We start from the raw sequence: 22,919 nt of genomic DNA, 5'->3' as shown, positions 1-22,919 counted from the left end.
GGTCACGCCGCGAAGAATAAGCAACATGTAGAGTGCGTTTGAACAGATTCAATAAAGCAAATGATTATTTATGGAAAACAGGCAACATTCAAAGTGTAAAGACATCCAGTCCATCAAATACAAGTGATAGTGAGGGACGAGCGGTCAGTCAGGGTCCAGTGGTCGCGTCCTTAAAGCAGGTGTGGTAGCGTGCAGAAAGCGGCACACATCTGCGCACAAAGGCGATCACGTGTGTCAAATGCGTGTCGTTACAGAGGGAAATAAGACTTACAGAAGCAGGAGTGTTCTTTCCGCTCCCGGTTGACGCTATCTCGAGCTGTGCCGCATTAAAAGCGCATTTCGAGGCATTGGATCGCCAAAAGCAAACCGCTCCTCCTGAAACAAAACCCCACCTTCCGGAAGTACAACTGCACATGACAGGAAGTGACGACACAATACATAACGCTTTGTGGATTATTATTATTAATATAGATATATTTATATATATATAAACCATAATCTGGTTATATCTTTCATTAATCTATGTTCTTCATGCTAATTTCCTTTATAGTTTATCATTGATTTTGTATTGGTAAATACAAAAAAATATATAATTATGGTTGTCTGCCAACTTCAATCTGCTTTTATCTTTAACTGTGTTATTTCTGAGAAGTGAGATGTATTGAAAAAGTGTTGTTTTGGACTGTGATTATTTAACTATGTAAGATATAGATCATTGACCCATTGAGACAGAGACCACTTTTTCAAAGGGGACAATATAATAATCTAAGAGGTCACAAAATTAGGTCACAAACCTACCTTCCATTTTAGATTTGATTAACACATGTCCATAGACATTTAACATAGAAGCTCCCAACATGCCCCTCTCTCTACTCCTCTATCCTGTCAGCAGCTCCAGAGTCCTGAGTCCATTCATGTTTCAGGCCTGGCTTATGGAGCCTGTCCCATCGCTGTTTAGCTTAATACCAACCAGGAATAAGACAGTAATTTATGAACTCCGGAGTGACTTTTACCTAGCACAAAGCTCACAAAGCGCTTTTCTACCCTTTAAAGTGACATTTCTGCATATAAGTATTTAATATTAGTTTTTATTTTTTTTAACCAAAAAAATCAAACAATGGTATCTATTTTTCTACAAATTGCTTTTATCCAAAGAGCTAAATTGTATAAAGTTAAACAGACACATTTCCCACGAACATTTACAGCTCCAATCAAATCAAAGAGCACTTTGTCTAGAGCAACAAGCACAGACATCTGCAAAGACTCAATTTATATTCCAAATACATCCGAGGTGCTGCACTGAGACAGGAACAGGAGTTTAACACCAAAGTCAGTCATACAGAGCAATACATGGCGTTATATTAGGTTGGACAGTCTTAGTGAACTCAAGATGATTGGAGTGCATTTTAGGTCATCTCCACTAGGTGGGGCAACACCAAGATGTGGAAACACTTGAATAAAGCGTCACATTAGGCTGCTCCAATGTTTAATTAAAAGGATATAATATATACTCTTAATATATAATCTCATCAATTCATCATTTTGTAGCACAATGACATAAAAAAATCACAGAATAAATTCATGTATATTGTTAATGTTGTACAATTTCTCAACTTCTATTTTGTGATAATTTTCCATTTATGTCTCTTCTTTGAAAACATTGCAGTGTGCTCCAAAAGTCCTGGAGCCAGACAGCAGGGTGTCACAGACCAATAGAGGCGAATATATCATCAATGTCATCTTGCCTGTCACAGTGGCTGCTTTGAGGAATCGCCTCATCTTCTGTCCTTCTGTCTGCGTCCTTATGATGCCTCCGTGATTTTGACTTTCGACACTTCCTCTCTTTTACTTCCCGTTTTCTTTTACTCCCAGTTCTGACGGTAGATTTCCATTCGCTTCTTAGAGAGTGGAAATTAGTTGTTTGTTTATTTTTTGTCCTAAATGCAGCCAATGATCCAGGGGTCCTTCTTGGCACAGAACCTTTTGAGCAAGCCTTGACAACTTCTCGTCTGAAGTTAGTAAGCTTCCCTTGAACACTGAGAAAATGAACAATTAGCGTGGGCACATAAGACAATTTAAAATCCACACAAACATTGCTTCATTCTTACTTGTTTCCGTTCGACTCCAAGGATTTAATCTTCTGGCACCTCAGTAGCAAATAGTTAAAAAGGCGTCTTTTTTTTACCATCTTCTTCAATTTGCACCATTGGACCATTTCTTTAAGATGGACGTGAATGTCACCAAATGATGTCGACTTTGTTACGTTGTTTTTCACTGATCTCATCTTTGAAGCTACACCATTACTTTTACACTTAAAAAAAAAAAAATAATTACTTGTCAGTACACAATTCACTTTACAGCCCTATTTATGGACAAATAAGTCAGACCCAGTGGTGGCACGCGACTGCAGTAGCCGTGACAACCCTTGAGGCAAAATGAAGAAGAACCTTACCTTTGAGAAGGTCTTGAAAATGTTGATATATGGTTTCAAGTCTGAATTATCGTTTATATCTTTGAAAAAACATGCATAAAACTGTATTAAAAACAAAAAGTACAAAAAACACACACATAATATGGAAAATTCTGCGAAAAATGAATGCACCTCTTTTAATAGAAACGCCCAGGTCTTCTCTGACCTTTTTGGCCGGTCGCTGCTTCTGCCGGGGATTAGACGACTCCCTCGTTCGCGGTCCATTTTTTTGTTTTTCAACATTAACTTGACATGTTTGGTCGTGTAATACTGCGGGATCCAGTAACTCGGACATATTTGGAGGCAAAGAGAAGCCTTTGAGGGATGGCATAGGTCTTGCTTTTGCCACTTCACTGCAAAGGCAAAGCATCTTCTCATACAAGGTGGACAGGCTCAGCAAGACTCCGCGGAAAATTACCCTGGAAGAGAAAAAAAAAATAAGTATTCAAGGATATAAATTAGGGGTTGGTTAATGTAAAGATAAAAATGACAACTCACCACATCCGAGCGAGCATACTTGTGAACACCATGTTCAAGACAAGGAATTCCCCCCATTTCATTTGCTGATTGCACAGACTGTAGTGCAAGTTAAGGAAATGAACAAAGAAATAGCATTTTTCATGAAGCTAGATCAATATTTTCAATATTTTAATATTAAAGACATTACATTTAAATAGCATTCTCACACTTAAAGCCCAGGAGCCATTATAGGATGAGGTTTGTGAGAAACTGTTCAAATCTCATACATGGAATAAAACTAAATGGGTTATTATGCAGAAAGCAATAGTAACAAAGTAGTTCTTCATCAAAACCTCTCAGATTGTTGTGTATTGTAAAGGATACAGAAAAGCTCTGCTGCAACGCTGTAGAGTATGATTCATGAGATTAGCAGCTCCGAGTATCTTGAGGCACAGCCACTCCAACATGGGCTGACTGGGCACGTTACACTCCCCGGACTTCTTCCCCACATTCCTGAAGACACGGAACAACAACAACACACGTGTAAATGTCACAGCATTCATGTCAAAATTCAAATACAAAATGATAATCGGGCAATATCCAGACACCATTCAACAGAGGTGACGCAACTAGAAATAGGGCAACACAGTTTAGGAGGGGGAAAAACAACAGTGATTGCAATAATGTTTGCGATTTATGCTTCTGTTCAGAGTGCTCTTAAACAACTCCAGGATCACTCCACATTTGAAGGAAGGCTTAAACAAAAAGACCTCCATTATCCCTTGAAACCCACCTTTGGATCCTTTTTGGACACAGATCAGACAACTCCTGAAGAGCATCCACCAGCTTCATGCTTTTCAGTCTGTTTACGCACTGCTCAACCTGTAACAATGAACAATATCAACACGGTTAGTCATCTGGACACAGCTTTGATTATCAAGACGTCTCTACATTCATCTGAGAGTAAATCCATGTTCATAGTGGAATACTGTGTTGTGTAATTGGTGCAGAGACTTCAAACCTGTTGTATGCCTTTGAACGACTTGTTTCCTCTGTAGCTGTTGTTCAAGATGTACAGCAGCTCGTAAAGGACACGAATCTCCGTTTGAAGGATCTCATTGTCGACAAGTTTAAGCACATTTTCGCTCTCCAACAAAACATTTTTAACAAGTACATCTGGGAGGAAAACAATGCATGCGTTAGTTAGGAGCATGTTACGTAGTAGATAACGTGGGTAAGATCTGAGCAGATTTAAGGTGTAAAATATTAAAACAAAGGCTTATATGTAATGATGATGAAAGTACCAAACATATCACATACCTGTCTTAGATGTAAAATGAATACGAACACTAGAAACAGCTCCTGGAAAGGGAATGTTTACTCTGTTCCACGGTTCTTCGGCCATGCTTTTTGTATCGGGTACAGGATTGGGGCTGCGCATGCGCGAACCGGAAGTCTACCCAAAAGACGTTTCAAAATCATGGCTCTATTAAAAATGCAGGGAAAAGGAAATATTGCCTTCTGAGATTTTCATTTTTATTTTACTGCAATGCCAATAAACTAGCCACTGGAGCCGACCCACGACAGGTTTAAACTAGCAGTGCTTTATCCAGGTACGTTAATAGATCCGTGTTTTGCGTCAATGATGATTCTGTGTGGAGTCCAACCGGAAGTAAGGTAAGCCAATAGAATTCCCGTACTGAACCACGTGATGCTATATGGCTCTGTGAATGTTTTATAGTAACTGATTTGTATTCAGTCAAAAACAATCAATATGGTCGAACATTTACAATATATACTACAAGGTAATGTTCAATTTGAATTTAAGAGCTACAATAATATATCTAACATTTTCAATGACCCCAGTAAGTAATGTCGGTGTAATCCCTCATTCGTCCAGGTGTGTTCCATAGTAGAAAAAGCTTCAGTTGTTTCATCTGGACTCAGTTTGAAAAAATAGACGTTTCGACTCTCATCCAAGAGTCATTGTCAATAACAGAATTTAGGTCGAGAACTCCGATATTAATACTGTTCTGTGGTAAGACCCGCCCATTGGGAGGAACCTTCCTGAAGTAGAAAGAGTTGTTTGTGTCAACAGAAACTCCCCCCTTGTATCTACCGAGCTAGCCTATTCAGAATCTTAATGGCCTATTAGAATCCTCTTTGTCTTTGTGAGACCCTGGCTCACCCACACTGAGTACCTGATTAGCATCTAAATGTCCTGGTCCTGGTCCTCTACCTTTCCAGGGGTTCAGTATACCATTATAAATAACAGGAAGATTAAACCTTAGCCCTCCATTTCTGTTTAAAGAAGGTCTTTCGTTTTTAACAAAAATAGCTTCCTTGACTCCTCTTTCAAACCATCTTTTCTCCCTGCTTAAAACCTTCACCTCACCGTCTTCAAACGAGTGATTAGAGGCTTCAAGATGGAGATGCACGGCGCTCTGAGGTCCTGAACTTGTATTTCTTCTGTGCTGATAAAGCCTCTTGTGTAGAGGCTGTTTCGTCTCACCTATGTAACGTTCTTTACAGCTTTCTTCACTGCATTGGATCGAATAAACTACATTGCTCTGTTTTTGAGTCGGCAACTTGTCCTTAGGGTGAACCAGTTTTTGTCTTAAAGTATTTCCTGGTTTAAAATAAACAGGAACTTCGTGTTGTCTAAAAATTCTCTGCAATTTTTCCGACAGGCCAGACACATAAGGGATAGAAACACCCTTCCTTCTCTGTTCAGTTTGCCTTTTGTCTTGCTTCTTGGTTCTCTTCACTCTGTTGAGGGCCCAAGCGGGGTAACCACAGGCTGAGCCCACCAGCTCAGAGGGCAAGAAGAAAGAGGAAAAACATGTCCGAAATGCCCTCTCAGCCTGTGGTTACCCCGCTTGGGCTCTCAACAGAGTGAAGAGAACCAAGAAGCAGGACAAAAGGGAAACTGAACAGAGAAGGAAGGGTGTTTCTATCCCTTATGTGTCTGGCCTGTCGGAAAAATTGCAGAGAATTTTTAGACAACACGAAGTCCCTGTTTATTTTAAACCAGGAAACACTTTAAGACAAAAACTGGTTCACCCTAAGGACAAGTTGCCGACTCAAAAACAGAGCAATGTAGTTTATTCGATCCAATGCAGTGAAGAAAGCTGTAAAGAACGTTACATAGGTGAGACGAAACAGCCTCTACACAAGAGGCTTTATCAGCACAGAAGAAATACAAGTTCAGGACCTCAGAGCGCCGTGCATCTCCATCTTGAAGCCTCTAATCACTCGTTTGAAGACGGTGAGGTGAAGGTTTTAAGCAGGAGAAAAGATGGTTTGAAAGAGGAGTCAAGGAAGCTATTTTTGTTAAAAAAGAAAGACCTTCTTTAAACAGAAATGGAGGGCTCAGATTCAATCTTCCTGGTATCTATAATGGAATACTGAACCCCTGGAAAGGTAGAGGACCAGGACCAGGACATTCAGATGATAATCAGGTACTCAGGGTGGTTGAGCCAGGGTCTCACAAAGACAAAGAGGATTCTAATAGCCCATTAAGATTCTGAATAGGCTAGCTCGGTAGATACAAGGGGGGAGTTTCTGTTGAAACAAACAACTCTTTCTACTTCAGGAGGGCTCCTCCCAATGGGCGGGTCTTACCACAGAACAGTATTAATATCGGAGTTCTCGACCTAAATTCTTTTATTGACAATGACTCTTGGATGAGAGTCGAAACGTCTATTTTTTCAAACTGAGTCCAGATGACTACAATTGAAGCTTTTTCTACCCAGTAAGTAATAAAAATTGCCTGATAAGAAACATCACAAAACAAGCCTAGCCTTCAATACAAAGAGCCTAATGAGTTCTTATTTTTATTTTAAACCAATGTCAAACCTATTGCAAAATACATTATTTCATACAAGAAAAAAATGACTTTATTAATTGTGAAATAAAAAGTAGATATATATTTTGAAATAAAATGTTATGCCCATCTTGCTACTTGCTGACTCATCCACGTGGTGATATATGAGTTCACTTCCTCCATCACTGAATCTTCTGACCTCCCTTTTACTGCGAGTCCATGGCTGCCTCTATTCAGCCACAAGACATCAACCTGAGCCTTCATGTTCTCTATCGTCTTGTTCAGAAGATCCTATAAAATAAGAGACAAGGTAACAATTACAGACATGATGACATTATCATTTTCATCAATCTTACATAATCTTCTTAATAATGTTTAGAAATGGACAGTGATGAGGGGCGAGGCAACAAGAAAAATTCAAATCTATCTCCACAAATGCCTTGATGAGCCTTAAGTATAATTGTTGACATAATTCCAATGGATTCATATAGATTTATAGTTTATGTTGGATTCACAAAACTGTCTAAAGAACTACTGGCTCCGCCGTGCACTCTGCTTTTATAGCATGCTGAAATCTTTCTTTTTTATGACCATTTACATACGTAAGAGCTTGCAGTTTTATATTCTAAACAATACTGAATATGTCGGTGTAATCTCTCATTCTGAATATACTGAATATATTGCGGAAGGCTTGGCAATACAGCAAGAAATAAATAAGGATTAGTTTTCCTCGTATTGATTGATCACTAATGATTTCCCATTTTTGTCTTTTAAAAAACCCTAAAAAAGACATTTTAATTGGTGCAATATAACACAATTAATAGTCTTTACAGGGCTCTGCACATCGTCTCATTCTGGATCCGATTTATGGGGTACAACATTTCGGTAGTAGGTTAATTTAAAAAGGTTAATTGTATTGAATGTTTTATTTGTGTTTTAGTAAACCGTGTTTGTTTGTTTTTATTTTGTGTCGAGTTTTAACAGGGGCCCATGAAAAAGAGAGCTTTTCTCATCGGGTTTTCTCTGTATAAAACAAATAAAATGAATGAATGAATCAGGTATACCTTTTCTTTCTTAAGGCTAACACAATTAATAGTCAAATGAACTGTCACATGTCCGTGCTCTCTACTGAACGGCTGCAGACTTCACTAATAAAAGGCTCAAAGTTGAAAATTGAGGATTTGAAACAACTGAATCTTGACTCAATTACAGTCAGATTAATTGCTGGATGCAGATCACTTACTCTAGCGCACATGTCGTCTTGGGTCCCTGACACAAACAGGACTGGTGTTTGTTGGGGCAGCTGCCGGAGGTCCTGGCTGCGTTGGTGATGGGCACTCGTCTGTGCGGGGGGATGCAGGGGGAAGGAGAGACAGATAAGACCCCGCGCTGCGTCCTCACTGCCATCACTCAACTGTCGGAGCAGAGCCGCAGCCGCACGCGACCCCATCGACCTGCCTGAAGCACAAATCAGACCAGTGCTCCATCATCACACTGACATTCACAACAACTGCACTAATACATGTGGAGGTTGAAAGTAATTTGACAGTTACTCAAGCAGGTGCACTATTTATCCCTATTTTCATATCAACCATAGCGTTTTTCAGATTTGTCTTCATGGAGGCCTCGATGTTAGTGTTTTTATTGCTCAAAAATACCTTGAAAACCATGGATTCTTACTGTCTCCACAGATCTGACCTGTAATGTGGCCTGATGGCAGCACCCGCTTGTCAAAACGGTAAAGCAATAAGAACTTCATAGAGCCAAGCAGTTAGCGGAACCTCCACAAGAAAAGTTACTTAGTGCAGCTTTAATTTAATTTGCAATGGTATCAGAAGTCTTAAGTAGTGTTTATGATGTCACTTACTCCTTCAGGCAAGTAATAGAAAATAGAAAAATAAACACTTGTCTTCCTTCCCTTCCCTTTGATGAAATTCAGAATACTGTGTAAGAAGAAATAAGCAACAGCAATAGTACAAAAGGTTCAAAAGGTAGAATCAAGACAGTTGCATCTTCAACAGCAATAGTTTAATTATTATTATTTTTTGTAGATTTAGTTTAAGATTGCTGTACTTTTACTGAAGTACAGAGCCTTCAATGGGTAAAAATGTTAAGGGTCTGCACATCTTCATTTAATATAAAAATATCAGGACAGAGATAGAACAAACGTTTGTTGGCGTAAAACTATTTAGGTATAATTTTTACCTTAACCAGAGACAGCATAATAAGCCTTTACTTTACAAGACGGATTGAACACATTGCAAACAGAGAAAGTGTTTTGAGGTCACTATACTTTCTTCAACCTCCAGTGATACATTTGCTCTATTAAAATAATGTGCATGTAAGCATACTCAAATGTGACAACTTACTTACCCCCAAGAAAAATGTGTTTTATCGTCGGGAACTTTGTCTTCATGTAGTCCTATAGAAAGACAAATAAATGAATGAGAAAACTTAAACATCAGGCTGAGGTATTTATGATTTACTCTTACCCAAACAGCACGATAAGCATTGACTCTATAGGACAGATTGAGCCCTTTGCATGTGAATCGCAGACAGACAAACCCTTCAGCAGCCGAAGCGTGAGCGAGAGAAAGCAGCTGTCTGAAGTTCATGTCTCCTCCGGCTCCGTGAGTTAAAATGAGCCCAGCGTCCTTCAGCGGGACAGCGGGTCTACACAGTCCAGCATCCTTCAGCGGGACAGCGGGTCTACACAGTCCAGCGTCCTTCAGCGGGACAGCGGGTCTACACAGTCCAGCGTCCTTCAGCGGGACAGCGGGTCTACACAGCCCAGCGTCCTTCAGTGGGACAGTGGGTCTACACAGTCCAGCATCCTTCAGCGGGACAGCGGGTCTACACAGTCCAGCGTCCTTCAGTGGGACAGCGGGTCTACACAGTCCAGCGTCCTTCAGTGGGACAGCGGGTCTACACAGTCCAGCATCCTTCAGTGGGACAGCGGGTCTACACAGTCCAGTGTCCTTTAGCGGGACAGTGGGTCTACACAGTCCAGCATCCTTCAGTGGGACAGCGGGTCTACACAGTCCAGCATCCTTCAGTGGGACAGCGGGTCTACACAGTCCAGCGTCCTTCAGCGGGACAGCGGGTCTACACAGCCCAGCATCCTTCAGCGGGACAGCGGGTCTACACAGCACGGCGGCCAGCTGCTTCGTCCCAAACGGGATCGAGAGAGTTTCCTGAGAAGATTATAAAATGACCAAGGTTTAAAATCGTCACCGTGAAAGCAAAGGGCTCTCTCAGCGCATTACTGAGAGAAAAAACATCACGATTTAACAATTATTCATGATTATTGAGATTGTTACTAAGCAACTGTTTACAATTAGGTTTATTTTTTGGGCTATAGATTGAACCAAATCACTTGTTTTTGCTTCTAAAATGGTTACGATCATCATTTTTGGGTCTTAATACTCACGAGTATCGGTTACTGAATAATAGCTTTCAGTATATTCAGCATATTTGACATTTAACACAAACAATACACTAATTTCTACTTCCAAAGTCAGAACTCTGCTCCAAACCACGTTTTTATTTGTTTTTTGTTGAGAAATTACATCCAGCCTGCCAAGTCAAATAAACAAAGTGCTATTTAATGCACAGGGTCCCACCAATTTGGACAGAAAAAACAGGGAAATAAAATGGTAAGAGAATAAGTTATGCTTGACAAGTTTATATCAAATTAAGTTTTATACATTTTCTGAGTTGAAATTAATATCAGAGCTGCGCACTTTCCCCCCAAACAAACTATTCACTCATTCTGTATCAAGTAATCAACATTTTCAAAAGTTTACCTCTGTCTCCCGTGGATCTATCACTTCCTCCATGGTTCTATCACTTCCTCCATGTTTTCTTTGTATTTCCGTCAACAACCTTCTTCTGTGATTGACGGATGCACACTTTACATGACTGCCACACACTGGACAGGAGTGGAAACTGCAGGTAACATATGTACAATAATTATGTTCAAGTGATAATTGATTGAAAGTTCTATATTTGCTTTATCATTGACTTCAAATCTAATTCATACTGTAACTGCGTAGAGTTTTTGGGACAAATGTTATTTTTGTACTGCACTCGAGTATAATTCTAGACAATTTAATTTAATATGTATACCTACAAACTGCATTGCCTGTTCTGACAGGTCAAAGGTCAGAGAAAATGCAGATTGTGATTAGAATAAAACAGCTTCAGGTAGGAATGTGCAACATATAGTTTATATTTAAAAAATACAGAACATGGTTTTTGCACGGGAATAGCGTTTCTTTGTCTTCTCAGGCCCAATCTCCCCATTTTTCACCCATTGAACAGTGATGAAAAGTCAGGAAAATTTGTCCACATCTAAAAGTTGTGTCTTTCAATCTTCTGGCTGTTTTCAATTTACAAAATTCACAAATTTGGCACATTAGTGCCTCCCAGTGTACAATAATGCTTTATGAGAAAGGAAAATGCAAAGGTCTAAAAAAAAATTCTTAAAACAGACACAGAGCTGTTCAATTTATACTGAATGTCACATGTTTTTATTTACACCCAGTCCCCAAAGACGTGGCAGAATATTTACTGAGAATACGACTACAATCAAACAAAGTATGTACAGGATCCAAAAACCTGCAGCAACAAAAATAAGAGATAGTATTGGCAACAACACATGGATCTACTGTATTATCATAGCAACAACAGGGGCTCACAGCAAAATGAATGAGCTAGACAAGTTTGCATTAGTAAAGTTTTTAGAAATAATTTATTTGACTAAAAAATCACATTTTGTGAAAGCTTTTATATTTCAGTCAGCACTGTTCTTCTGTGATTGAGGGGATGCAAATGACTGCCACACACAGCACAGTAGACCTACAGCTCATTTGCAGTAATTATGATCTATGCTTTAAGCACCAAATAATAAGTGGTGAAAGGATAATGGACAAAAACTACGAGCAGTGTAAGGTCTAAAATAGTTCTGCACTTTATCAATAACTACAAAGCTACTTAACACTGTACGGAGTAGAATTTTGGGGAAAGCTTTCTTAAATATTTAAACATATGTGTAGTTGATCAGAATTATAGCATGTAATTGTAATTAATTACATTTAAAATCAGTACAGCACAAGACTCACCACAGTCTCTGCTCCCCTCTTTACTTAAACACACAGAACACATCATTGCCTGCTATGATTGTGGTTTAAACCAACTTAAATCAGTTGTAACATGTCAAACTTTAAGAAGTTTAGCATAAAACAGTGATACAAAATACTGCAAAAATGTTTTATTAATGTGTTCTGGTGTTTTTCGAGCATACTCTATACTTTTACTTGAGTACAAGTTAGGCAGTACTACTTATCCTTGTAATTCAGCACACATTTAGTCGTGTGACTGTACTCTTACTTGAGTACACATTTCAGTACTCTTTCCACCAATGCTTAAGGCAAACCTCGTAACAAACCTTTACGAAAGATCAAAATAGTCACATATAAAACATCACGCATAAAAAGCGTACAAAATATTTTAATGTAAAAATCCTACATAACTACATATTGTATTTACACATACTAATTAGGTCCAATTCAGGTAAATATTTGGCATCAGCAATGATCCATTATTCTTCTACTGCATCAGGTCCATCAAAGTTCATCCTTTACCTGAAAAAAAGGCAATGTTACACCACAAACACTAGATGGCGCCAAAGACTCTATTTGATAAGGAGTGTTACATGCACAATTCAGTCAAAGTTTCCTCTAAAAACTACAGACCCAACAAAAAAAAAATGATGAGGACAACCTTTATTATACAATTATAGTATATACAAATTATAGCTATTTTTAAAAATGTATTATTTGATTTCTTTGACCAATAAACTGATGTTGGTGCTGATCTTACCTCTGTTTGTGATGCAGTTCTCAGTTGACAGTCACAGGGAAACAGCTCATCAGAGGGATGCTCCACGAGCTCCATGCCTTCACGCACCTTTGGCCCTGTAATCTGAAGTGCAGCGTATTTCTGCAGAAAATAACAAACCAGAATAATAGTAAACAATATCGTTCATACATTATATCCATTGTATCCAATTTGCTAATTCTTAAAGTACAAACATTACCCCGAACAGTTTATAGTAGTAACAAAATATCATGTCTCCCATAAGGCGACTGCGGGCGAACTGCTGCCCTCTCTGTGCAATACTTTGAGCCTGAAAAACAAGTGGCACCAATTCAAAATCACTTTACCATAATAAATATTCATTTGTTTCACATTAGAATCACACTAAAGAAACATAAATACAGACGCGGCGACTAAAATATCTTCCACAAAATAGCATGAGTTTGAATCCAACCACAAAACTTTGCGTTGTGAGCCGATCATAACACAAATATGTGCATGACTGGTTTTATGTCAACATTATTAATAGTGGGAACTGCAGATCAGCAGGTATTGTTGACTGTAGATCAACAATACCTGTTGGTCGTGGTCTTTGGCCCACTGGATCTTCTCCAGGAGGTCGCTGAGGTCGGCTCGGATGGGGATGTAGTGCTCCCAGGGCTGGAGCTGGCTGTAGAAGTGCTCGTAGTATCCAGAGTCCTGCTTCAGCACCACACTGTCCCCAGCCAACAGGTAAGGCATCCGATAGGCCGCCACTGTGCCGTCCAGGTTTATCTGGTACTTGTACTGGAAGAAGAGCAGCAGAAATGTCAATGTAATAGTGTCAACTTTGAGTACTTGTATTTTATTCTATTGTGATACTGATATTTGAGTTAGCTTCTGTCTATCATTATTTTTGAGAACATCCGTTTTCTTCAGCTGGTTGATTGTATGTCTGTAATAAAATCTAATTCTGTTGGGGCTAAATAAAAGCAATTCTGATCATGATTAGTGTGACATACATAAAAAAAAATATAAAACTAAAAGTGCAATAAACAACTGGAAGGTCCACTACCTGCTCGTCTCCATCAGAAAACTTACATGGTGCTCCTTTAATTACAATATACCCCTAACCCTTAACATTTTCCTGCCATTTCATCTGAATAAATCATAGGCCAAATGTTGATCACATAATCATGTATTATAAATCAGATCCATTCAAACCTTAGATATTCACATTCCACAGTAGATATTCAGGCTGAGGAGTTGATATTGCATATATCACATTCTCAAACATTGCCATTAGAACTGCATTCTGCTCCGCTTACCTTGAAAAAGTCAAAGAACGAGACATGTTTGACAAGAGGCCCGTACAGGCTTTCATTGTGTTTGAAGAAGAAGAAGTTGGTGAAGGCGGCGTCAATCAAAGTGGGATTGGCTCTGGAGAGTTTGACCAGCTCCAGCCGCTCCTGTCGACTGTCTCGGCCTCTCCAGAAGGCTGTGGCGTTCTTCTGAGGCCACGGGGGCCCGGTGCTCGCCTGCACTGACATCATGTCCAGACTCACTCTATGGATCAGAGAGCAGACAATAACTGTATAATAATAAGTGTAGTTTGGATGTATCACCAGCCGACACAACAACACGACCAACTGCCATTACAATGATGTCATTCATGTCCTGTACTTTACACAACAAGCAGTTGTCACGGATACTAAAACCTCTACTAAATACTCATTTGAGCAAGTAGAAAAAGAAGACAAATTCCATTAACAGGATTAAATTGGCCCTTTTCTGAAAAGTTTTAGAATTATCTTGAGCAATCTCCGAATTTGAACAAGATCACAAGATTTAATAAAGCGAATAACTTTATGTCTAAAACATTTACCGTAAAAGAACATTTCTTATTATCCTTGTGGCATCAAAAATCAAGTTTAAATATTAGTATTGTGACAACATTATTCTAGACAGACAAATTATGATATGACGATAATATATTGTTCTCGACCAGAATAGTATTTTTAAACCACAAGCCTGTAAATCCAGGTCATGTGGTGTCCAGCGGCCAATAGGATCACTTTGCTCCAAACCAGGAAGTTTGTGCTTGTTAACTGCGTGTCATCCCTTCTTTCTCATCTCCATTGCACGATCAGCTGACTAGTAAAGCCTACGGGCCGAACACATCTTCCAAAAGAAACACAATTGAGGGATCTACCCCTCCACCTGTGGCAGTGGTGGGAAATCTGTGGGAGGATCAGTAGATTCCAGGTTCAAACCTGAGAGGAAACAGTTCACACACTGGGTATTGAAATTACAACTTGTGTAGATGTTTTTTTTTCTTTCTAAAATATGCCCTCTGGTGTTCTAAAGTGGAATTATTGATTTGATTCACTTCTACCCAGTGCACCTGTAACACTGACAGGGATAAAACATGAGCTTTTGGTATAACGTCCATTATATCACTTGTTTCTGTTTAGTAGCATGATAAATATGTGAGGCCTCATCACCTTGTCCCAGTGAACTTACCGTCCCATGGTCTCCAGCACAGACTCTGTCAGGTCATACGTGGGCATTACAATATCTCTTGTATTGTTAGAGCCGCACCAGGAGAAGATGGGATGCAGCTTGTCTGTGGATTTCCTCTTCTCCAAGGGCCAGTCCCCAAGATTTACAAAAAACTCGATATCAGGAACATGTACCTGGATTCAACAGACAAATACAAAAAGGATGAGGCTTTACACACACATTGAAACATTAGAAATAAACTAATTTAGCAGTGCAATTTTAATGAAGTCTAATACAATTGCCTCAGGGGCTTAATTTCTCTACTTCGCCCCTCATTCAACCAATCACAAAAGGCTTCACGCTCTTCTCCTGCTCTTCTGCAGGACGGACTAGAAAACACTACAGCTGCAAAGTCTGAGCTGATGCTTAATTCTGTGACATTTATAAAAATATGTGGCCCCCCACTGTGCCAGGCCCGCTGTGTCGGCTCCGCAGCTCAGTTGGACGACATGCACTAACACGGCGCGTTATGTGTGTAATAAGAGCGGGGGAAGCGGGGAAAGGAGGGAAAGGAGGGAAAGGAGGGACTGCCCGAGGCCACGTCTGCCCAACAGCATTTGGGTCGGGTCAAGGCTTCGGCGGCTGTTACAAGTCTCTACAATGTACTGATGATGGTGGCACTTGGAGATCTATACCTACGTGATGCTGCGGGAGTACAAGGTCAGATCACATCAACCGGGTCTATGTGGTCATGTGATGTCTGTGGCCTGCAGCCCAAAGATTTGTAGAATCTGCTCTTTAAATGTTCAGTTGCGAGGTACATGTCTTGAAAGTAATCTGGAGGTAATCTCTGCAATGTCAGGGTCGATCCAACTACAGTGAAAAGGGTCATATTATCCACCAAAAGCAGATATTTGTCAGTTTTACATCACACAAGTTCTATAGTTGTTTTTGTTTTGCATGAAATGTAACAACTTATACAACAGATTCATAAACCCACCAGAAAAACATGTTTGCACCGTCTTACCTTTCTAGTCAGTGACAGGAGAATTGCATCCATAAAAATCCTAAATCCCACATGTTCTCCAAACGTCTTGACATAGACCTACATTCACCAAAACAAAGGAAACAGAAAACAGTTAAATAAATCTTGTAGTGACGTGTGACATTACAAATAATACACTTCCATTGTGAAAGCATGTCTTTCATCAACTGCCTGTGTTTTGTGTAGAAAAGGCGTACACTTAGATCATCTTAAATTACAATTATGACAAGTGACAAATGGCTGGTGGTTCCTGTTTGTGAGAAGCTCCATGAGAACATGACTTTGGACCAAACAGAAACAGGATCAACTTTAAAACTAAACCTGAACAAATGACCAATGACCTACTGCTCCGGTGTGTAATCCTCCCTTAGGCTTTACTGTCTGAGAGTAGTTGTAAGGACCTTTATTTAAGCTAAAAACAATAAACTATATACGTTAAAAAAAAGGTGAAAAATCTGAATATTTTTGTAGGGAATTGTGAGGTCCTCTGTGTTTTTATTGACTGCTTGTTTTTTTAATTTCATTTTTTATTTAGTTGGCTGTATTCTATTACCATTTATGCTTTTAGGTTGTATTTATATTTTTTAGTATATCTGCTGAACTGACCAATCATTTAGTTTTCTTAGCTCAAGTATGTGCTGCACTTTGGGAACAGTCTTGTTTATAAAATATGCTCTATAATGTGCTTGGTAAAAAGTGGGATTTTCTCTGGTCATTATTGATTAGTCACACAATATTTTAACAATGCATCAGGAAAGCGCTCACATGGAAGTATTTTGGTTGATGTTCAAGTATTGCAAAATATGTGAATGTGCCAGAATATTAACCACACTTTATACACTTGTTTGGAAGATTATACTAGATGTTTTGGTTTAGATTATAGACACTATACTCTAATATACTCTACATTCTAATTCAGCATCTCTCCAAAACAACAACTGTGTTATTATCACATTTTCAATATATTTTTGGCCATTCTATAGAGTGGAGTTAACACATTTTTACAACGTAAAAACGAGTGACTGCAGTTGTACCTTGTTGTCCTTGATGGTGTAGTGGCACAGGCTCTGTCTCTGTCCAAACCTCAGCGGGACCTCGTGGGCGATCAGGTCGGGGTCCACGCCGCTGAAGACGGACAGGTCTTGGTCGATCTGTGCGAACGACTCGGGGCACTTCATGTGTTCCTCCCACAGAGCTCCACTCGGCTGCGGACAGTCACAGCCCTCGTGGTAGACTGGGCCTGGAGTCCGTGGAATCAGATCCCGTGTTATTATCATTACAGTGTATTTATGTAGCGCAATGGAATCACTCACACTTTCTGTTTGAACGTCGTACGACTGTCTGGAAATCAGCGCCGAAGCCAAAATGTAATCTAGTGTTGTACCAAATCCAACATTGATGCTCGCAGTTAATAAAATGAGCCTGATTTGAATTGCTCCAGCCCTTGTGCCCCTCTTGTTGATGAGTTAGTATACACAGAAGTCAGACTTGTTTTCCACACGTATTTAAGATTGAACATGAGCAATCCAGATGTCTAAAACAGTGTTTCTCAAATGTCTTCAGTCTCAACCCCCAAAATAATAATTGCTGGCATTAGTGACCCCCAAACATACATACAAGTAGTAGTACTAGTAGCCTCATGTCTGTTTATTTTGAGGTTAGAGACGCAAAGTAACTCAATTACTTTGGTAGAGCAAGACATAATAATCTACATTTATCACTGCACTTGAAAGGTGCCTTGTTTAATACGATTGTTTCAATGTTGGGGTTTTCATTTGGGGACCCCCTGAAATCCTTTAGCAAACCTCATTGAGTCCTGACCCTCAGGTTGAGAACCACTGGTCTAAAAATACAGAAAAATTCAATAATCCATAACAAGCCACCTCCATGTATCTCTTTGCACTAACTTTTCTGGTTGTCCGCCATCTGTTTGTCTCCATGGAGATATTCTGGTCATGGAATTAAACTAAAGTACCGTACAGGCCTCAAATCAAAAAGAATAACTGAATAGTGAATAACATCAACTAAACATGAAAATAAAAATAACATAAACAAAATAATTGTCCCATTTGTTCCAAAGTCGGTTAAATCTGTCCATTTCCAAATGAAGTCAGCATGTCATTTGTCTGATGTCTGTTATTTTGTCAGTATTATTTATTTGTGACCAATAAAACCAGGGAAAACAATAAACCCTTCATGAAAAGCAGCTCCCAACACATTCTATTTAAAGAAACAGCCCTTTACCTTTGAGGATGTACGGTGACTTGGCGACAGGCTCGTCCTGGTGCGTGATGTGAATGTGGAGGTCTGTGTAGGTGGCGTACATCCTGTAGCGGACCAGGAAGGACCCATCCTGTCGATCCAGGACTTGGACCCAGATTCTGGTGAACGGCTCAGTCGGAGACACAATGTTCACCTCAAAGGCCTTTTCACCGGGGGAAGACGTTAAACTGAACAGAAAAGATCGATACACGATGAGACGCGGACAAAGGGTTTCACATAAACAGACAGGATGAAACATTGCACTGGATTGTCCCTTTGTCCTGAGGTGATTTTACATCACACGCATATTACAATTCATAATAGTCTTTAGCAAACCTTCATGTGTCGTGTGGTGAATGCAGTTTAATGCGGCTCGCTCCCACTGCCCTCTTTTCTGGCCTCAGAGACGGATTAAACCATAAATCGGTTGACTGATATTTGCCCTTTTTAGCGTCGCCATCAGCCGAAAGTCTCCAGCATAAGCCAATATTTACTTAACCGAGAACTTAACACTTAAATGTGATGAGGGCACTGCACAAAGTGGGATTACACAGCTCCATTTTGGGTAAGTAAAACAGGGCGGTGGATGTAAAAAATGCATTAGTTTAATTTACTATATCTTATTACACAGAGCAGTGCACGGCAATCGGCTGCTTTTGACTGTAAAACACTGGTTATCAGCATCGGCCATGGAAAAAACAATATTGGCTGATCTCTACTGGTCAGCCGTGGTCACGAGCTGAGACTTGACCAATCGCAATGAAGTGCGCGCTCTCAAAAGGCAGTAGAAGCTAGCCTAGAGGCAAAGCGAATTATATGATGACACTAATTAATGCTACAAACTTTGACATAAAGAGAACAAGAATAAATAGTGTATTACATTTTCATGCCATGGGTCGGTCTCACGTCTCCCGAGTTACTACAAAGTGCGAGCGCGTGGTTTCAGCAGACAACAATAACGGAGCAGAGGTTGTGGAAGTCATGAATGGGAAGAGGAAATCGAGATCCGTGTTGTGACGCAGAAATCGTGTGTGAAAGTAAGACAGAGACAGAGACTGGGCCATGGAGACACAGAGGGAGGAGAGAGGAGGAGGTCGTCTCAGGTTTTTCACCCGAGGCAAGAGCTTTCATGTCTGGGATCTAACTACAGACCAGCTTGAAATGATGGTCCTGGTTCAAAAACGGCACATGATGAAGAGGTTTACTCTGGAGTACGGGAATGCAGTTTAGGCAGGGAAAAAGTCACTAAAACTAGACAATTATTTGAATACTGATGCTGAAAATGAGACAAAATCTGACCTCTACTGAATGGTTTTAGAATGTTCTTGATCTACCGTATCAGAACTGTAAGACAACATGGTAATATTAAATTCTTATGTCTAAAAATGTTGTTTTTCTTTATTGTAGAATCAAAATTGGTATAAGTAGGGCTGTGATCCTTTAGTCGTTTAATCAGTCAATGGTGTTTTAGTCGACCAAAAATTATATTGGTCGACTTATTTTATTTATGTAAAAAGGATTTATACAGGATCACGGCAAAAATGAGAAGATATGGAGCGAAATATCTGATGATTTTGGAGTTTAATGTATTATTTAATGTATTATTGTAATTTATACACAACTAAAATACAAATACACTGTTCACTCGTACGTTTCTGTATAAATATTTGTTTTTGCATGAACTTCTGTGTAGTTCTAGTCTTTTGAGGGAAGTTTGGGTCAGATAGACTTTTACTACTTACTTTTGATCACTTTTGCCAACCCCCTTTATACCGGGTTTTCCGGACTATAAGTCGGACCTTTTTTCTTAGTTTTGACCGGGGTGCGACTTATACTTATATTTATACTTATTTACTTATACTCCAGAGCGACTTATGTGATATTATTTGTTATTTTCACACTTGCAACAGCATTTCATACTCCAGTGCAACTTATATATGTTTTTTCTTCTCTATTATGAATTTTTTGGCCGGTGCGAATTATAGTCCTTTGTATCAATCAATCAATCAATCAATCAATCGACCTTTATTTATAGAGCCCTTTACAACACTCAAAGTGACCAAAGTGCTTCACAATAAAAATCAAGGCAACAGAAAAAACAATAAGTAAAAACAAACTACAAAATAAAGTGTCACTGTAAAAGCCAGTCTGAATAAATATGTTTTAAGCCTGGATTTAAAAAGGCTAAAGTCTGTGATGGGGCGCATGTCAGGGGGTGCATGTCAGGGGGCGCATGTCAGGGGGCGCATGTCGGGGGGTGGCGCATGTCGGGGGGTGGCGCATGTCAGGGGGCGCATGTCGGGGGGCGCATGTCGGGGGGTGCATGTCGGGGGGTGCATGTCAGGGGGCGCATGTCAGGGGGTGGCGCATGTCAGGGGGGCGCATGTCGGGGGGCGCATGTCGGGGGGCGCATGTCGGGGGGTGGCGCATGTCAGGGGGGGCGCATGTCGGGGGGTGGCGCATGTCGGGGGGCGCATGTCAGGGGGTGCATGTCAGGGGGCGCATGTCGGGGGGCGCATGTCGGGGGCGCATGTCAGGGGGTGGCGCATGTCAGGGGGTGGCGCATGTCAGGGGGCGCATGTCAGGGGGGGCGCATGTCGGGGGGCGCATGTCGGGGGGCGCATGTCGGGGGGTGCATGTCGGGGGTGCATGTGGGGGGTGCATGTCGGGGGTGCATGTCGGGGGGCGCATGTCGGGGGGTGCATGTCGGGGGGGGGAATGTTGGGGGGTGCATGTCGGGGTGCATGTCGGGTGGTGCATGTCAGGGGGTGCATGTCGGGGGGCGCATGTCGGGGGGCGCATGTCGGGGGGCGCATGTCAGGGGGCGCATGTCAGGGGGGCGCATGTCGGGGGGCCTATGTCGGGGGGCGCATGTCGGGGGGCGCATGTTGGGGGGTGCATGTCGGGGGGTGCATGTCAGGGGGTGGCGCATGTCGGGGGGCGCATGTCGGGGGGCGCATGTCGGGGGGCGCATGTCGGGGGCGCATGTCGGGGGCGCATGTCGGGGGGCGCATGTCAGGGGGCGCATGTCAGGGGGGCGCATGTCGGGGGGCCTATGTCGGGGGGCGCATGTCGGGGGGCGCATGTTGGGGGGTGCATGTCGGGGGGTGCATGTCAGGGGGTGGCGCATGTCGGGGGGCGCATGTCGGGGGGCGCATGTCGGGGGGCGCATGTCGGGGGCGCATGTCGGGGGCGCATGTCGGGGGGCGCATGTCGGGGGGTGCATGTCGGGGGTGCATGTCATGGGTGCATGTCGGGGGTGCATGTCGGGGGGCGCATGTCGGGGGGCGCATGTCGGGGGTGCATGTCAGGGGGTGGCGCATGTCGGGGGTGCATGTCGGGGGGCGCATGTCGGGGGGCGCATGTCGGGGGTGCATGTCAGGGGGTGGCGCATGTCGGGGGGTGCATGTCAGGGGTGCATGTCAGGGGTGCATGTCGGGGGGTGCATGTCAGGGGGTGCATGTCGGGGGGTGCATGTCAGGGGTGCATGTCAGGGGGTGCATGTCAGGGGTGCATGTCGGGGGGTGCATGTCGAGGGGCGCATATCGGGGGGTGCATGTCAGGGGGTGCATGTCGGGGGGTGCATGTCAGGGGGTACTTTTTTTTTTTTGACTTATTCATTGTTTTATGTTGCACCCCAATCACCAAGACAAGTTCCTAAATGTGAATTCTGTTCATTGACAATGGCAAAAACGCTTTCTGATTCTAATAATGACATTTAACTTTTTTTGTTTTGCAGACTCTATTTTCTTTACTGGTCAGCATGATGAGTTATTATTAGTATTATTATTAGGCCCGAGCGCCACAAGCTGGCGAGAGGCCTATAAATCTCGTAAGGCCTTGCAAAGCACGGCTGCGAAAGTGCGCAGTAGTAGGAAAATGGAACATTACCGTTGTAAACGGGCGAAGCCCGTGCAAAAGTTCGCACTAAACGAGCACTTTACATTGAGATGACGACCGCGAAGCGAAGCGGTCGTCATCCCCATATAAAGCACTCATTTGCGCTAAGTAGCTCACGAATACGTTCCCCATCTCTTGCATGTTCCGTGCATATAAACATGTAATGCAAAAAATGAACATTATTACTGTATAGAGGGCCAAAAACACAAAGTGGGCGGAGTCCACTCAAAATTAACGAAAGTACCCATCAGTGACCAGGGACCCACACCATGAGGTAGGAAAGCGCGAGCGCTTTCCGAAAATGTATGGTTTATGATATTTGGAAAATGGGAAACATTGTTTTCGCATCGGAATATTATTCTTTCTTCTTTCTTTCTGTCTTTCTTCTCGGGACCAACCCCCCTATTTTTCACCCAGTGAACATTGACGAAAAGTCACAAAAATTTGCACACCTCTAAAAATCGTGCCTCTCTACATTCTGGCTATTTCCCTTTTCTAAAATAAAAAAAAATGGCGCGTCAGCGCCCCCAAATGTACCAAAAATGCATTGAGAGATGGGAAATGACCCAAAAAAAATCTGATCGTAGAATCATGAA

At 41.5% G+C, this 22,919-nt stretch overlaps 3 protein-coding genes across 3 annotated transcripts in view; all 3 read right to left on the bottom strand.

Moving 5' to 3' along the window:
• Nucleotides 1–1,612: 1,612 nt before the first annotated feature.
• Nucleotides 1,613–4,374, bottom strand: nepro (nucleolus and neural progenitor protein). Its single transcript, XM_072445161.1, has 9 exons — nt 4,250–4,374; nt 3,951–4,105; nt 3,723–3,811; nt 3,314–3,442; nt 2,969–3,046; nt 2,603–2,889; nt 2,424–2,511; nt 2,109–2,303; nt 1,613–2,036 (listed from the first exon to the last, which is right to left on the bottom strand). The coding sequence occupies exons 1-9, from the start codon at nt 4,368–4,370 to the stop codon at nt 1,703–1,705; spliced, it is 1,476 nt and encodes a 491-aa protein (XP_072301262.1). The 5' UTR covers nt 4,371–4,374; the 3' UTR covers nt 1,613–1,702.
• A 2,501-nt stretch (nt 4,375–6,875) lies between these two features.
• tex30 (testis expressed 30) lies at nt 6,876–9,710 on the bottom strand. The gene is made up of 4 exons (XM_072444073.1): nt 9,248–9,710; nt 9,129–9,177; nt 7,999–8,213; nt 6,876–7,046 (listed from the first exon to the last, which is right to left on the bottom strand). Exons 1-4 carry the CDS (start codon nt 9,368–9,370, stop codon nt 6,876–6,878), a joined length of 558 nt encoding a protein of 185 aa, XP_072300174.1. The 5' UTR covers nt 9,371–9,710.
• Nucleotides 9,711–12,382: 2,672 nt separating this feature from the next.
• Nucleotides 12,383–22,919, bottom strand: part of poglut2 (protein O-glucosyltransferase 2) — a 12,851-nt gene continuing 2,314 nt past the window's right edge. Inside the window, exons 2-10 of the mRNA XM_072443964.1 lie at nt 18,406–18,611; nt 17,196–17,401; nt 16,144–16,221; nt 15,138–15,310; nt 13,943–14,180; nt 13,212–13,421; nt 12,856–12,945; nt 12,639–12,758; nt 12,383–12,400 (exon numbers count right to left, since the gene is read on the bottom strand). Coding sequence (XP_072300065.1) covers nt 12,383–12,400; nt 12,639–12,758; nt 12,856–12,945; nt 13,212–13,421; nt 13,943–14,180; nt 15,138–15,310; nt 16,144–16,221; nt 17,196–17,401; nt 18,406–18,611 — 1,339 coding nt within the window. The remainder of the gene's footprint in view (nt 12,401–12,638; nt 12,759–12,855; nt 12,946–13,211; nt 13,422–13,942; nt 14,181–15,137; nt 15,311–16,143; nt 16,222–17,195; nt 17,402–18,405; nt 18,612–22,919) is intronic.

Source organism: Eucyclogobius newberryi, unplaced genomic scaffold (assembly GCF_026437365.1).
Source record: "Eucyclogobius newberryi isolate DKJ021-1_F unplaced genomic scaffold, fEucNew1.0.hap1 SCAF_14, whole genome shotgun sequence".
In the NCBI taxonomy this organism is placed as follows: Eukaryota; Metazoa; Chordata; class Actinopteri; order Gobiiformes; family Gobiidae; genus Eucyclogobius; species Eucyclogobius newberryi.
This window is presented reverse-complemented; position numbering and strand designations above follow the sequence as displayed.